At 47.3% G+C, this 16463-nt stretch overlaps 1 protein-coding gene across 7 annotated transcripts in view; it reads left to right on the top strand.

Moving 5' to 3' along the window:
- LOC144499506 (dedicator of cytokinesis protein 9-like) overlaps positions 1–16463 on the top strand; it is a 359791-nt gene that overhangs the window by 169507 nt on the left and 173821 nt on the right. For all 7 annotated transcript variants that reach the window (XM_078221534.1, XM_078221537.1, XM_078221538.1 and 4 more), the window contains exons 6-8: positions 2309–2404; positions 4653–4787; positions 7855–8029. In XM_078221534.1, coding sequence (XP_078077660.1) covers positions 2309–2404; positions 4653–4787; positions 7855–8029 — 406 coding nt within the window. The remainder of the gene's footprint in view (positions 1–2308; positions 2405–4652; positions 4788–7854; positions 8030–16463) is intronic.

The following is a 16463-nucleotide window of genomic DNA, read 5'->3' on the forward strand; positions in this document are numbered from 1 at the left end:
GTAGGATGTTAGGGTTAAATGTAGTGTGTGTTCTGGTACAGATTTATGAGATAACGGTCAGGATAATCAGAGCCTGAAAAAGAGAACAAAATTCCTGCTGAAGTCAAGTAATTAGGCTCCACTTTGGTGTAAAATAAACATCTTCAATGATTGGCTAATCTCTTTATCTCTTAAATAGCCAACTGCTATTCCAGTGTCTGGCTTTGTACAGAATAATTTGCATAACATCTCCGTTTTGAGTAGATCAGGCAAATTGCCTTTGCAAATAAATATTAAATGCGATAAGCCTTTTATTGAATATACCAAAATGAAGGGATAATCAGTTTGTCCTTTTAAAAAAACTCTGAAGTTAAATTGCACTTTGATTCTCAGCCAATCTCCTGCCAGCTGAGTTTGAGAGATTAGTGACAAAGTGGAAGCTAAGAAACCCTGTGTAAAGTGTAATTGAAATCCACAAGGCTTTGTGAGTGAATTGCTTTTCCTCAATAAAACATATGAAACGTTGAAGGGATTTGGTTTAATGCTTGAATGTTTGTCGGAACGTGACACATGGCTTGCCAAGTTGAGTCAGTGATGCCCTTGCACTGGTTCAGTACCTTTCCTGTCTTGGTTCCCTGAACACATAAAACACGTGCTGTGTTACTGACCAGTGCGGGGCAGGGAGTTTCCAGCTTAGTCTTGGTTCAAAGGGAGAAGCTTGCAGAAGGAGGCCATTTGGCCTATTGAGCCTGTACCGACAAGAATCACCACCACCATCTCATGAGCAACCAGGGATTGGCAATAAATGCTGGCCAGTCAGCGATGCCCAGGTCCCACAAATGAATAAAAAGAAAATCCCGCCCAGGCCTTATCCCCGTATTTACCCTCCTCGTCACTCTGACACTTGGGGGCAATTTATCATGGCCAATTCACCGAACCCGCACATCTTTGGACTGTGGGAGGAAACCGGAGCGCCCCGAGGAAACCCAAGCAGACACGTGGAGAATGTGCAAACTCCACACAGACAGTGACCCAAAGTTGGGAGTGAACCTGGGTCCCTGGCGCTATGAGGCAGCAGTGCTAACCACTGTGCCACCGTGCTGTCATTCAGGGTGATGTCATGGGGATGAGTGGAAAATTTCACACCGAGATTGATTTTTATTGGGTTAAGGTGGAGTTAACAAACACATCGGCTATGTGCTTGTGGAACAGGCTCGAGGGGTTGAATGGTCTTCTCCTGATATGTTTTTAAATATCTGTCAAGGTCCCTACAGTAAAGATATTGCAATCAGTCTGGATCTCAGAACGAAGAGAAAATAAATGGCCCATAACTAATACCTTGATTTTTGTGGATTGAAACTGGTTGTCATAGAATCTCTACAGTGCAGAAGGAGGCCATTCAGCCCATCGGGTCTGCAGCAAGCACAATCCCAGCCAGCCCCTATCCCCATAGCTCCACGTATTGTCCCTGCTAGTCCCCCTGACACTAAGGGGCAATTTAGCATGGCCAATCAACTTAACCCCCACATCTTTGGACCGTGGGAGGAAACCGGAGCACCCGGAGGAAACCCACGCAGATACTGGGAGAACGTGCAAACTCCACACAGACAGTGACCCAAGCTGGGAATCGGAACCCGGGTCCCTGGCGCTGTGAGGCAGCAGCGCTAACCACTGTGCCATCCCAGGTACACTGCCACATGGTGCTAGGGTTAAAAACATCACTGGGAGAGGAAGACGGAGAATCCAAATGTCACAGCCCATGTTGGAACCAATGAGATTGCTCAATAATTGTAAGCAACGTTGAGGCCATGAGGAAAGTGCAGGAGAGGGTCCTTTCAGAGTCATTCATGGCACAGAAGGAGGCCATTTGGCCCATTTGAGTTCATGCCAGCTCCTGCAGAGCAATCCAGTCAGTCCCATTCCCCTCACTCTATCCCTGCAAGTTTATTTCCCTCAAACGATCATCCCATTTCCTTTTGAAATCAGTGGTCTTCTCTGCTTCCAGTACTGAGCTTTTAAAAAAGACTATTATTCAGGCGCAGTATTTGATTATGGGCATCTCTGGAAGAGGCTGCAATTATTATCCATCCCTAATTAGCCTGGACAAGGTGGTGGTGAGCAGCTGCCTTGAACCGCTGCAGTCCCTGTGGTGTAGGTACACCCACAGTGCTGTCAGGGAGGGAGTTCCAGGAATTTGACCCAGCGACAGTGAAGGATCAGCCGATATATTTCCAGGGTGGTGTGTAACTCGAAGAAAGAAGTCTGAAGTTTCTGAAATAATTGTGTGTGAATTGATAACATGGAGATCTGTCTTTTTTCTTAACTCTAGGACACAGCTTCACTGGGTTCACAGAAAGGAGGGATCACTAAACAAGGATGGTTGCACAAAGGCAACATGAACAGTGCGATCAGTGTAACGATGAGGGTGAGTGTTCCCTTCACAGTTTGTGTTTAGTTTTCCACTGTGCATCAAAAAAGATCCTTAAAGTAGTTCCTAATATTCTTCACTTGGGCAAGTTATTCTAAACTAATCAACAGCGCTTAATAGTTTATAATAATGATCATTGTAAATTCTGGGGTGTGTACCTTCACGCAATGTTTATGACTCAACAAAGACCTCTTATTTGGTCATTATCACACTGCAGTGTTTGGGATCTTGCTGTGCACTGAATGACTACCGCGTTTCCTACTCTGCAGCAGTGACCGCACTTCTAAACGATGAAAGGCCCTGACGTTAATTCATGTCCTCCTATCTTGTCTTTTGAAGCTCTTTGGGAAGTCCTGAGGCTGTGACAGGCAATATGGAAATGCAGCACCTGTCCCGCTCTCTATATCAGTGGGAGAAAGAAACGGGTGCCGCGGCCTACAGCCTGCCCTCGTAGGCATCCCCCGAGATAAATTAAGAGAGAGGATGGAGCAGTGAGCTATGAGAGGTTGGCAGGAGGGCGGGCGGGGGAATATGAGGGGGGCTGAGTCAGGAATTGGGTGGCTTCAGGAACCGGGGCGGTCGGGTGTTGGGGGACATGGCCGAGTGGAAAGGTTCAGGCAGAATAACCAGTGCCCACCCACTTGTGAGGGGGGAGCTGCGAAAAGCTTGAGCTCAGACTTGGATTTAATTAAAGATCGTCAGAGATTGGAGAATTGATGGGCAGAGATGATGGCTGGAACTGTGTGTCAGCAGTATGTTGGAGGAAGTCATTGCACCATGTGTAGGAACTGCATCCGTGTGCAAGACCTAATCTTGTGTGCACTGAACTATCTCACCAAGTTGCTTTAACACTGAACCTCTTCAGGACTGGGTTTTCACGCCGGCCTCTCATATTAGCACTGCTGCCTCACAGCGCCAAAGACCCGGGTTCAGTTCCGTCCTGGCGTCACTGTCTGTGTGGAGTTTGCATGTTCTCCCCATGTCTGTGTGGGTTTCCTCCGGGTGCTCCAGTTTCCTCCCACACTCCAAAGATATGCGGGCTAGGTTGATTGGTCATGTTATATTGCCCCTTAGTGTCCTGAGCTGTGTAGTTTAGGGGTAAATAAGTGGGGTTACGAGGTGGGATGCTCTGTTGGAAAGTTGGTGCAGGCTTGATGGGCTGAATGGCCACCTGTAGGGATTCGATGATTCTAAACCCTAAACTATGCAAGAACCTGCATTTCATGACCTCAGGGTGTCCTGAACCCAAAGTAGCCACTGTTGTAGAAAGCGCTGCGGCCAATATGTGCACAGCAAGCTCCCACAATGTGATAATGGCTGGATGATATTTCTATGATGTTACTTGAGGGATAAATACTGGCCCAGGAAATCGGGAGAAGTCCCCGGCTTTCTGAAATAGTGGAATCATTTACTACCACCTGAGAGGGCCTTGATTCAATATTCCACATGAAAGATGGCACCTGTGACAGTGCGGCACTCCCTCAGCACTGACCCTCTGACAATGCAGCACTCCCTCAGTACTGATCTTCTGACAGTGCGGCACACCCTCAGTACAAACCCTCTGACAGTGCGGCACTCCCTCAGCACTGACCCTCCAACAGTGTGGCACTCCCTCAGCACTGACCCTCCAACAGTGCGGCACTCCATCAGCACTGAACCTCTGACAGTGCGGCACTCCATCAGTACTGACCCTCTGAACAGTGCAGCATTCCCTCAGTACTGACCCTCTGACAGTGCGGCACTCCCTCAGTACTGACCCTCTGAACAGTGCAGCACTCCCTCAGTACTGACCCTCTGACAGTGCGGCACTCCCTCAGTACTGACCCTCTGACAGTGCGGCACTCCCTCAGCACTGACCCTCTGAACAGTGCAGCATTCCCTCAGTACTGACACTCTGACAGTGCGGCACTCCCTCAGTACTGACCCTCTGAACAGTGCAGCATTCCCTCAGCACTGAACCTCTGACAGTGCGGCACTCCCTCCGTACTGACCCTCTGAACAGTGCGGCACTCCCTCCGTACTGACCCTCTGAACAGTGCAGCACTCCCTCAGTACTGCACTGGATTGTCAGTCTCATTCTGTGCTCAGGTCTCTGGAGTGGGACTTGAGCTCAGAGGTGGGAGTGTCCCCCTCTGAGTCACGGCTGACAGTGAATGAAGTTGTTATCGGGCAGCGAGTGATACATGATGCAGACTGGGACCAAAACCTTCGTGCCTGACGCTCTGAAACCAATTTTTCTCTTCAGTCGTTCAAGAGGCGGTTTTTCCACCTGACACAGCTTGGAGATGGGTCGTACATTCTCAATTTCTACAAAGATGAGAAAATCTCGAAGGAACCGAAGGGTTCGATCTTTCTGGACTCGTGTATGGGAGTGGTCCAGGTAGGGAATTGAATGCTTGAACTGATGATTTACTTCAAGTTTAAAGCAAAAGTGATCCAATGGTGGGTGAGACAAGAAAAATCAACTAACGATTGACGGTTCTTCCCAATCCAACGTATTTTGCATCTGCTCCTATCTGAAGAGTTTTTATTTTGAATGATTATGTACAGAAGGAAAGCTTCTTCAACCTGAAGCCTCTGATGGCTTGACAAGGAGGCAGTGGGAAATTCGAGCACTAGACTCCTGGAGTAAAGCAGTGGGGGCTTGGCGGCACAGTGGGTTAGCACTGCTGCCTCACAGCGTCAGAGACCCGGTTCGATTCCCGGCTTGGGTCACTGTCTGTGTGGAGTCTGCACGTTCTCCCCGTGTCTGCGTGGGTTTCCTCCGGGTGCTCCGGTTTCCCCCCACACACCGAAAGACATGCTGGTTAAGTGCATTGGCCATGCTAAATTCTCCCTCAGTGTACCCAAACAGGTGCCGGAGTGTGGCGACTAGGGGATTTTCACAGTAACTTCATTGCAGTGTTAATGTAAGCCGACTTGTGACATTAATAAATAAACTTAAACTTAATAAATTAACTCAAACTTAAACCGGTGCAGACATGACTGATTGTCTGAAGTGTTGCAGTGCTGCAATGGCCTCTTACCTTCCAGGACTGGTCAAAGGATGGCTAACAGTGTCTGTCAGTATGTCCATTATTCCTAGGATCAGGTGTGTAATCAGGTGTCTATCAAGAGCCTAAAACAAAAGCAAAATACAGCAGGTGCCGGAGATCTGAAATAAAAACCGCAAATGCTGGATAAACTCGGCAGATTTGGCAGCATCTGTGGAGAGAGAAACAGAATTCACGTTTTGAGACCAGTGTTAGTCTTTTAAACATCAGGGTTCCACTGCAGAGCCATATTGCCCAATGCGAAACTCTCTCCATACCCTAACTTACACTTTTACCACGGCACTGACCTACCGTCATCTCACTGACCAACATCGACTCCCGGCCTGGCAACGCTTCCGTTTGAAAATTCTCATCCTTGTCTTCCAATCCCTCCGATACCTCTCTGTCATCTCCTCCAACCCCACAAACCCTCCGAGATCTCTGCGCTCCTCCAATTCCGACCTCTTGCACGTCGCCAGTTTCAATTGCTCGACCATCGGTGGGCGTGCCTTCACCGAATGACTGAATACCACAGTGCAGAAGGGGCCCTTCGGCCCATCGCATCTGCACCGACGCATGAAAGGCCCTGACCTTCCAAGCTCTGGAATTCCCTCCCTAAACTTCTCTCTCCTCCTTTAAGACCCTCCTTTAAACAGACCTCTCCGAGTTTTTCGTCACCTGTCCTCACATCTCTTTGTATAGAGTCATAGAGGTTTACAGCATGGAAACAGGCCCTTCGGCCCAACTTGTCCATGCCACCCTTTTTTTTTTTTAAAACCCCTAAGCTAATCCCAGTTGCCTGCATTTGGCCCATATCCCTCTATACCCATCGTACCTATGTAACTATCTAAATGCTTTTTAAAAGATAACATTGTACCCGCCTCTACTACTACCTCTGACAGCTTGTTCCAAACACTCACCACCCTCTGTGTGAAAAAATTGCCCCTCTGGACACATTTGTATCTCTCCCCTCTCACCTTAAACCTATGCCCTCTCGTTTTAGACTCCCCTACCTTTGGGAAAAGATATTGACTATCTACCTTGTCTATGCCCCTCATTATTTTTTAGACCTCTATAAGGTCACCCCTCAGCCTTCTACGCTCCAGAGAAAAAAGTCCCAGTCTATTCAGCCTCTCCTTATAACTCAATCCATCAAGTCCCGGTAGCATCCTAGTAAATCTTTTCTGCTCTCTTTCTAGTTTAATAATATCCTTCTATAATAGGGTGACCAGAATTGCACACAGTATTCCAAGTGTGGCCTTACCAATGTCTTGTACAACTTCAACAAGACGTCCCAACTCCTGTATTCAATGTTCTGACCGATGAAACCAAGCATTCCGAATGCCTTTTTCACCACTCTGTCCACCTGTGACTCCACTTTCAAGGAGCTATGAACATGTACCCCTAGATCTCTTTGTTCTGTAACTTTCCCCAATGCCCTAACATTAACTGAGTAAGTCCTGCCCAGGTTCAATCTACCAAAATGCATTACCTCGCATTTGTCTAAATTAAACTCCATCTGCCATTCGTCAGTCCACTGGCCCAATTGATCAAGATCCCGCTGCAATTGGAGATAACCTTCCTCACTGTCCACTATGCCACCAATCTTGGTGTCATCTGCAAACTTACTAACCATGCCTCCTAAATTCTCATCCAGATCATTAATATAAATTACAAATAACAGTGGGCCCAGCACTGATCCCTGAGGCACACCGCTGGTCACAGGCCTCCAGTTTGAAAAACAACTCTCTATAACCACCCTCTGGCTTCTGTCAAGAAGCCAATTTTGCATCCACTTAGATACCTCACCCTGGATCCTGAGAGATTTAACTTTATGCAACAACCTACCATGCGGTACCTTGTCAAAGGCCTTGCTAAAGTCCATGTAGACAACATCAACTGCACTGCCCTCATCTACCTTCTTGGTTACTCCTTCAAAAAACTCAATCAAATTTGTGAGACATGATTTTCCACTCACAAAGCCATGCTGACTGTCCCTAATCAGTCCTTGCATCTCTAAATGCCTGTAGATCCTGTCTCTCAAAATACCTTCCAACAATTTACCCACCACAGATGTGAGGCTAACTGGCCTGTAGTTCCCAGGCTTTTCCCTGCGTCCCTTTTTAAACAAAGGCACAACATTTGCCACTCTCCAATCTTCAGGCACCTCACCGGTGACTATCGATGATTCAAGTATCTCGGCTGGAGGACCCGCAATTTCCTCCCTGGCCTCCCACAACATCCTGGGCTACACCTCCTCAGGTATCTCGGTGTTCATATTTATCCTGGTGATGTGCTTGTGAAGCATGTTGGGGGGGTGCTATATAAATGCAGGTTGCTGTCATTAGCAGTAATTCTAAATACTTTTAAATAAAAGAAAGCAAGTGTGAACGAGCCGGCTTTCCCTTTTTGCAGAATAACAGAATACGGCGATTTGCCTTTGAGCTGAAGATGCAGGACAAGAGCAGTTACCTGCTCGCAGCCGACAGCGACCAGGAGATGGACGAGTGGATCGGATCCCTGAATAAAATCCTCCAGAGCACGTTCGAAGCTGCCATGCAGGAGAAGCGCAATGGCGAGTCGCTGGAGAGTGAGTTTCAATCAAGTCCTACTTTTCCCGGTGCGGTCGCCTTGCCGACTGGCAGTGTTTACAGAAGCTGATGGAGATGGCAACAGAGGCAGATAAGGTGGGGGTGGGGGGGGGGGGGGGGGGGGGGCGGAGAGAGTGGGGGTGGGGAGAGCGGGGGGGGGGAGCCAGTGCTACCCAACCCCCGAACCACTTTTGGGAAGACTGTAGCAGCGGCAGAACTGCTACTGCAGGCTGGCTAAGGTCATTGAAAGGTCGATTGATCAAAGTCGCCTTTTTGGTAGCAGGATTTGGGGACCAGAGCTCCAGAATGAAACTGAGCCCCCCCCAACACCCAAAGCCTTGTGTAGCTGCCCCACAGCTGTAGCCGCAGGCTGTCCTGTGTTTGGGACTAGCACCTCGTATGAGCCTCTGTGTTTTGCCAACTGATTCTGAAGAGGAGTTTACGTCTATGGGGATATTGCTTAAATTGGAACTAATAGATAACAGTTAAGAATTATACCTTGTCATGTTTAAGTATTTTCAATTGGTAAAAGTTACACTAATTCTTTTTGTTATGGTTAAACTCTCCCTTACCATGAGCTGTAGCTGCTCCTGTGCTGGAGGGTCTCCTATTGGCCATCCAACTTTGTTTGCCCGCCTGTCATTGGATGGCAAGTGGGCCCTTTAGCCATGGACTGGCCAACACAGCCAGATTCAAAGACACGTTGTTGCTGCCAACTCGGTGCAGAGACTGACTCTCACTTGACAGCAATGCTGGGGTCGTAACCCAACCTGAAGTTCCTGCCCGCTATTAGTGCCGCCATTTTCCTTAGCGATAAACTGAGCACAGGTTGTAATGGCGTAAAGCACGCGCCTATGTGATGGCGTCAGTTTTGTAATATGCACCCACGTCCACGTGGGCAGCACAGGGATTAGCACTGCATCCTCACAGTGCTGGGGACCCAGGTTCAATCCCTGGCTTGGGTCATTGTCTGTGTGGAGTTTGCACATTCTCCTCGTGTCTGCGTGGGTTTCCTCCGGGTGCTCCGATTTCCTCCCACAATCCGAAAGACATGCTGGTTAGGTGCATTGGTTGTGCTAAATTCTCCCTCAGCATACAAAACGGGAGAGGTTCTGCTCCCGAGACCCTGTCAAGGTCACTGGAGGAAACAAATTGATTCGACTGAAGAAGCATTGGGCCAACTTCCGGCTTTCTGACCCCCGGTTCTTATGGGCACAATCAGCGGCGGCGGCGGGGGGGGGGGTGCAGGGGGTATATGGAACCTGTTGAACCAGCGAGAAAGATTGGGAAATTTCACCAAAGACCCCTCGCGCTTACGTTGTCCACTTGATCAATATTCAGTTAGCCAACCACAAAACTCGCCATGTAAAGTTCGACATTTCGAGATTCCGCTGATGCTCGTTGAGCAAAGCTCTGCAAAATTTTTTTCATTCATTCGTGGGACATGGGTATCACTGGCTGGGCCAGCATTTATTGCCCATCCCTGGTTGCCCTTGGAGAGCAGTTGAGAGTCAACCACATTGCTGTGGCTCTGGAGTCACATGTAGGCCAGACCGGGTAAGGACGGCAGATTTCCTTCCCAAAGGACACTAGTGAACCAGATGGTTTTTCCAACAATCACCAATGGCTTCATGGTCATCAGAAGATTCTTATTTCCAGGTTTTTTTTATTAAATTCAAATTCCACCATCTGCCGTGGCGGGATTCGAACCCGGGTCCCCAGAATATTAGCTGAGTTTCTGGATTAATAATCTAGTGATAATACAGTGGGCCTTCACCTGCCCTGTTTCTCAAACACTGGCCTTAGAGGATTCTGCTTTTCATAAAGTATTTAAGTTACTGAGAAACTGACTGGTGTGCCCAAATTAAACCAGTAAATGATCCAGTATAGGTTTTAAAAAGTCCTTTTCGGTAGTTTTAAATCCAGTTACTCACAGGTGGACACCCTGATTTAAAACAAAACACTATATTTTGGTGATAAGTCCATTTCTAGCCAAATGAATCAAACAGCACCAGCTTATTGCTCTTAAATACATCAAGGAATACATTCTCATTGAGAAAAGTTAACAATTACATTGTACTCTTAATGTGGAGATGCTGGCGTTGGACTGGGGTGGGCACAGTAAGAAGTCTCACAACACCAGGTAAAAGTCCAACAGGTTTATTTGGTATCACGAGCTTTCAGAGCGCTGCTCCTTCATCACTCACCAGATGAAGGAGCAGCACTCCGAAAGCTCGTGATTCCAAATAAACTTGTCGGACTTTAACCTGGTGTTGTGAGACTCATTATTGTATTCTTACTGTACAATTGCACTGGTTCATTCGAAGGTTTTTATGTGATTGTACACATAAATATCGGCAGACGCTTAGAAGTAGAACCTAATTGATGCAACTCGAAGCAGAATTTGCGGCAAATTTCCCCATTGTGCTCAGAACGGAAACTCTACTTCGTGATGCTTACACAAGGCTTAATACACATTCCCTGCACCTTCCTGAACTCAACGATTGTATGTAAACATTTTAGTTCTCAATTAGTGCAGCATTTACTGTTCCAAAATAAGAATTGGATTTCCTGCCAATTTGTCCAATTTGACGTCGAGTTGGTGCTCACAATTGCCCTGAATCCACTTCACCCATTTGTGGCTCCAATTAACCCCGAGTTCGATGTTAAATAACTGACTGCCGAACAAGTAATCAAAATTCAATCCTGAGTAAACAGACACGAGAACCATCCTTTTACCCCTCGCTCTGTGACAGCATCTCACGGGAGTGTTGCTTCTTGAATCTTGAAGCATTTGCAAAAGAAATCGAATATATAAATGTGCCTTCGTGTGCAAAGATGTGCTGCTCTTGTATCTGCTGCAGTTTTTTTTAAATGAGAAAGATCCCTGCCATCTGAAACTCGAGTTGTACCGGGTACAGTGTTAGGGACCAGATCAGAAACTTGGAGTTATTTATGAAGTTAGCCTCGACTCCAACTGTGTTTGATTTTGGCATTAGTGTCAGCATAAGGTGTTTCACTCCAGGTATGATTCGATTGGCCCGCACAGAAGTATTTATTAAAACAAGCTTTATTTAACAACACTGTTCAATTATAACAAAAAGAATTAGCATAACTTTTACCGATTGAAATGCTTAAACATGACAAGGTATAATTCTTAACTGCTAACCAACTCTATTAGTTCCAGTTTAAGCAATATCCCCATAGAAGTAAATCCCTCTTCAGAATCAGTTAGTAAAACACACAGGCTATGTTAGTTGCCAGGCCTCCAGTCTGTTAACTCATCTGGACAGAGATACAGATACCTGCCTTCTGACTCTCAGACAGCAGCCTCCAGAGAAAGACTTGTCTTCCGACAGCAGAACTCCAGAGAGAGACCTATTCTCAAACAACAGAATTCCAGAGAGAGGTGGGAAAAGCACACACCTCTTGTCTTTTGCAACCCTCTGGAGAGAAATACCTCTTTTCCAGCAGGTCCCAGATTTCATTTTACAGAGAAAGAGCTGCTCCTTTCAAATTGAATCAGCAACGGACTGCTTGTCTCTCTGTAAGCCGCGCTCCACCCATTCACATGTCTTTCTCTTCTTGTCGATCGCCTAGTTAAACCCTACTCTGAAACCCCAAGGGACGACCCGAAAAATAACAAAACTGCATCAACTCAGATTAAACAAACATCCCAAAAATTAGAAGCAAATATTCTTCTGCATTCTCAGCATGTGGGCTGTCAGTTGTAAACCAATCAGCACCGTAATCAGAACTGGAGTATAAAACAGTCCCTTCGCAAGAAACATGACACAAATACATTTCTTAATGACACGTATGGGTGAGGGAGTCCAGTTAATGTGCAGAGACTGGGGAGGCTGGGTTCTCCTTAGAACACAGAAGGTTATGGGGAGATTTAATTGAAGCATTCAAAATCATGAAAGGTTTTGATGGAGTAAATAAGCAGAAACGGTTCCAATGGCAGTCACTAGAAGGGCACAGATTTAAAATACTGGCGGATGCCGGAAATCTGAAATGAAAACATCTGGGGTGGCCCAGTAGTTAGCACTGCTGCCTCACAGCACCAGGAACCCGGGTTCAATTCCGGCCTTGGGTCACTGTCTGTGTGGAGTTTGCAAATTCTCCCTGTGTCTGCATGGGTTTCCTCCGGGTCCTCCCACAGTCCAAAGCTTTGCGGGTTAGGTTGATTGGCCATGCTAAATTGTCCATTAGCATCAGGGGGGTTCGTGGGGTAAAATGCGTGGAGTTGCAGGAATAGAACCTGGGTGGGATTGAGATCGGTACAGACTCGATGGGCCAAATGGCCTCCCTCTGTATCATAGGGATTCTATTCTATGAAAACAGAAAATGCTGGAAATACTCAGCAAGTTAGGCAGCATCCGTGGAGAGAGAAACAGTTAATATTTCAGGTCTGTGACCTTTCATCAGAATATGGAAAGTTAGAGATGCGAGAGATTTGGAGCAAGGGATGGATGGGACTCTGGCAAAAGGAAGGTCTGAGATAGGCTGGAAGACAGGAGAGATTGAATAACAGAAAAAGGTTGGGGAGTTGCAAAGTAGAGGGCATAGGTTTAAGGTGAGAGGGGAGAGATACAAAAGGGGGCAGAGGGGCAGTTGTTTCACACACAGGGTGGTGAGTGTCTGGAACGAGCTGCCAGAGGTAGTAGTAGAGGCGGGTACAATTTTTAAAAAGCATTTAGACAGTTACATGGGTAAGATGAGTATAGAGGGATGTGGGCCAAATGTGGGCAATTGGGGCTAGCTTGATGGTTAAAAACTGGGCGGCATGAACAAGTTGGGCCGAAGGGCCTGTTTCCATGCTGTAAACCTCCATGACTCTAATTTTCCAGTCTTCCAGGGCCAAAGGGAACAGTGATGGGGCAAGAAGAGAAACAAAGAGATAAAAGTTATGCTGAGAACACGTGTAAAACTGACTGAAAGAAAAAAAAAGAGGCAAGCTGAAACAGGGCGGCACAGTAGCACAGTGGTTAGCACTGCTGCTTCACAGCTCCAGGGACCTAAGTTCGATTCCCGGCTTGGGTCACTGTCTGTGTGGAGTTTGCACATTCTCCTCGTGTCTGCGTGGGTTTCCTCCGGGTGCTCCGGTTTCCTCCCACAGTCCAAAGATGTGCGGGTTAGGTGGATTGGCCATGCTAAAATTGCCCCTTGGTGTTCTGAGATGCGTAGGTTAGAGGGATTAGTGGGTAAAATATATGTATTGATATGGGGGTGGGGCCTGGGTGGGATTGTGGTCGGTGCACTCAATGGGCCGAATGGCCTCTTCCTGCACTGTAGGGTTTCTATGATAAGAAAAGGAAATTAAATGGTTGCTGAGATTAGGGTTTGAAATTGTTGAACTCAGTGTTGAGCCCAGCAGCTGTAAGGTGCCTAACCATAAAGGCAAGAGACTGTTCCTCTAGCTTAGGTTGAGCTTCACTGGAACAGTGCAGCAGGACAAGGGCAGGGATGTCAGCGAGGTGGAGAGTTACACTGATGGGCCACTGGGAGCTCGGGGTCACACTGGGGGACTGAGCCCAGGTCCTCCTCAAAGCGGCCATCCAATACTGGTCTCCCCAGTATAGAGCAGACTTCTTTGCGAGCAGCAAACCTGGTAGACTGGATTGACAGAAGGACACGTAAATCACAAAAGAACCATGATGTGCAGATGCCGATGTTGGACAGGGGTGGGCACAGTAAGGAGTCTCACAACATCAGGTTAAAGTCCAACAGGTTTATTTGGAATCACGAGCTTTCGGAGCGCTGCTCCTTCATCAGGTGAGTGGAAAGGTGGGTTCACAAACATGGCATATATAGGCAAAGACACAATTCCAAGCCATTATCCAACCATTATCTTGCAATTGTGCCTTTGCCTCTCTGCCATGTTTGTGAACCCACCTTTCCACTCACCTGAGGAAGGAGCAGCGCTCCAAAAGCTCGTGATTCCAAATAAACCTGTTGGACTTTAACCTGGTGTTGTGAGATTTCTTACAAAGGAACCATAGGGAAGATGAGGATTTTTTTAACAAGGAGAGTTGTTATGACCTGGAATGCACTCCCTGAAATGTGGAGAAAGGACAGGAAAGAACAGGTCGAGTGGGACCAAAAGAGAAAATGCTGGAAAATCTCAGCAGGTCTGGCAGCATCTGTAAGGAGAGAAAAGAGCTGATGTTTCGAGTCCAGATGACCCTTTGCCAAAGTAGACCGAGTGGGCTTGATTGAATCGCTCTTTCAAAAAAGCCAGCATAGGTTTGATGGACTGAATGGCCTCACTCTCTGCTGAATGAATCTGGGTACAAAAGGTTAATGTGCAAGAGAGAAAAAGGAAACATTTGCAAAATAATCAAAGTTTCTGGAGAACAAGCTCTGGAAACCAGTCAAACTTTTACAGAATGATACAAAGTAATTCCTTCCTGGCCCTGCTCAGGAATACATAAATATTACACAATGTTCTCACTCACTCAGGCCGAGACTCTGAATAAAACCCATTTCCTGCACCATTGTGTGTTAATAAATGTAAAACTTACAGATGTTTCACCACCTGCAGTACTGATGCGCTCACTTGTTGAAAGGTGGTTCTGTACAAATTGGATCTGAGTCACATCATCATTAAAGCAGCTCAGTGCACTCTACGTTTAATTCGTCAATGATTCATAAACTCCCTTTTCTGCAAGCCCGGCTTCCCCTCCTCACCACAAACTGGAAGTGGTTCAGTGGTGGAAATGCTGACCTCAATAAACACTGTACCAACCACTGGCCAGACAGCAGCGCGTTAAGTTGCATGAGGTTTGTGTCTTTTTTAAACTTTCGACAAGCACAAACGCTGCGCTTGACAAAAAATACATTACGCTGCTTCGGAATTGTGACATTCCATCTATTCTGGAGCCTTGGTGCTTTTTAAAAAAGAATGCTGCTTTAATACCAACACTGCCCCTACCTCAGATCACCCACTGCTGAAGCCCTCATCTTGTTGTTGTAACCTCTAGGTGACATTATTCTGATGCACTCCTGCCCAATCCCCCCCCACATTCTACTCTATGTAAACTTGGGATCATCGAAAACTCTGCTACCACTGTCCTTGTCCCAAGTCCCCTTCACCCATCACCCCGCTGTGCTCACTGGTTCCCGGTCAAACCACGCATCGATTTTAACATTCTCATCCTTGGTTCCAAATCCCTTCGTAGCCTTGTCTGTTCCCATCTCTGTCATCTCTTCCGGCACCCAAACCCTCCGAGACCTCTGCCCTCTTCTGATTTTGGCCTCTTGAGCATTCCCCGATTTGAATCATCCCACCCGTTAGTGGCCGTGCCTTCAGCTACCCGGCCCCCGGGCTCTGGAGTTGTTTTCCTAAGTCTATCTCCCCACCACTCTATCTCTCTTTCGTCCTTTGAGACACTCCTTAAAACCTATCTCTCCGGATAAGCTTTTAATAACTGCCCACCAGCATCACCTTATTGTGCTAGGGTATCAAACCTTGCTTCATAACATCCCCTGTGAAGCGCTGTGAGATGGTTTATTAACTTGAAGCTGCTTTAAAAACACCTTGTTGCTCAAGCAAGTTACTGACATAAATATATGGGTGGCTGTGGTGAACCATCGTTGGTTCACCACTGGGGTTGTTATTGTGTTACTGTTGGGCTAGGGTGTTGTTGTTATGGGGGTTGTACTATGTTGTTGGGATAGGGTGTTTACCTGTCCTAAGTGTTATCATGGCACACTCCAGTGGGGTCCCGCCTCCGGTGGCAGGGTATAAGACCCTCTGCTCCGGCAGGACCCCTTCAGTCTGAACGGGTGAATTTGTGTTAGTAGTTTCATTGTTAATGTATTAAAGCCTTCAGTTCTAAAGCCTTGTTTCCGGGTGCTCATTGAGGTGCATCAATTTAATACATTAACTGAGAATATGGAACAGATCCTAAAACCGGATCGTCTGACACTGGACCCACGTGCGGTCGGTGCAGCTAACACGTTCGAACATTGGTGGAAGTGCTTCGAGGACTACCTGGCAGCCTCGGTAGCTATCACTCCAGACACTGATAGACTCCAGGTCCTCCACGCAAGGGTAAGCGACACGATTTACCTAGCCATTCGTGCAGCTTCCACTTACCAGGGTGCCGTCGAGCTCCTAAAGAATAGGTACATTACGCCACCCAACGAGATTCACGCTCGTTATCTCCTCGCTACACGACGTCGGCAGTCGGGCGAGACCATAGAAGACTACGCCAATGAACTCCTGCAGCTTGCCAGGGGTTGTGACTGTAAGGACGTCTCCGCCGAGCAGTACATGCAAGACCTCGCCCGAGACGCGTTCGTAGCAGGGGTAGGGTCCTCGTACATCAGACTTAAATTATTAGAAAAGGGGAAACTCAACTTGACCCAGGCAATGGGGATGGCCGTGAGGTTGGAGGCGGCGTCGAAGAGCTTGGCGCTGTACCC

This window comes from Mustelus asterias, chromosome 10 (assembly GCF_964213995.1).
Source record: "Mustelus asterias chromosome 10, sMusAst1.hap1.1, whole genome shotgun sequence".
Lineage (NCBI taxonomy): Eukaryota > Metazoa > Chordata > Chondrichthyes > Carcharhiniformes > Triakidae > Mustelus > Mustelus asterias.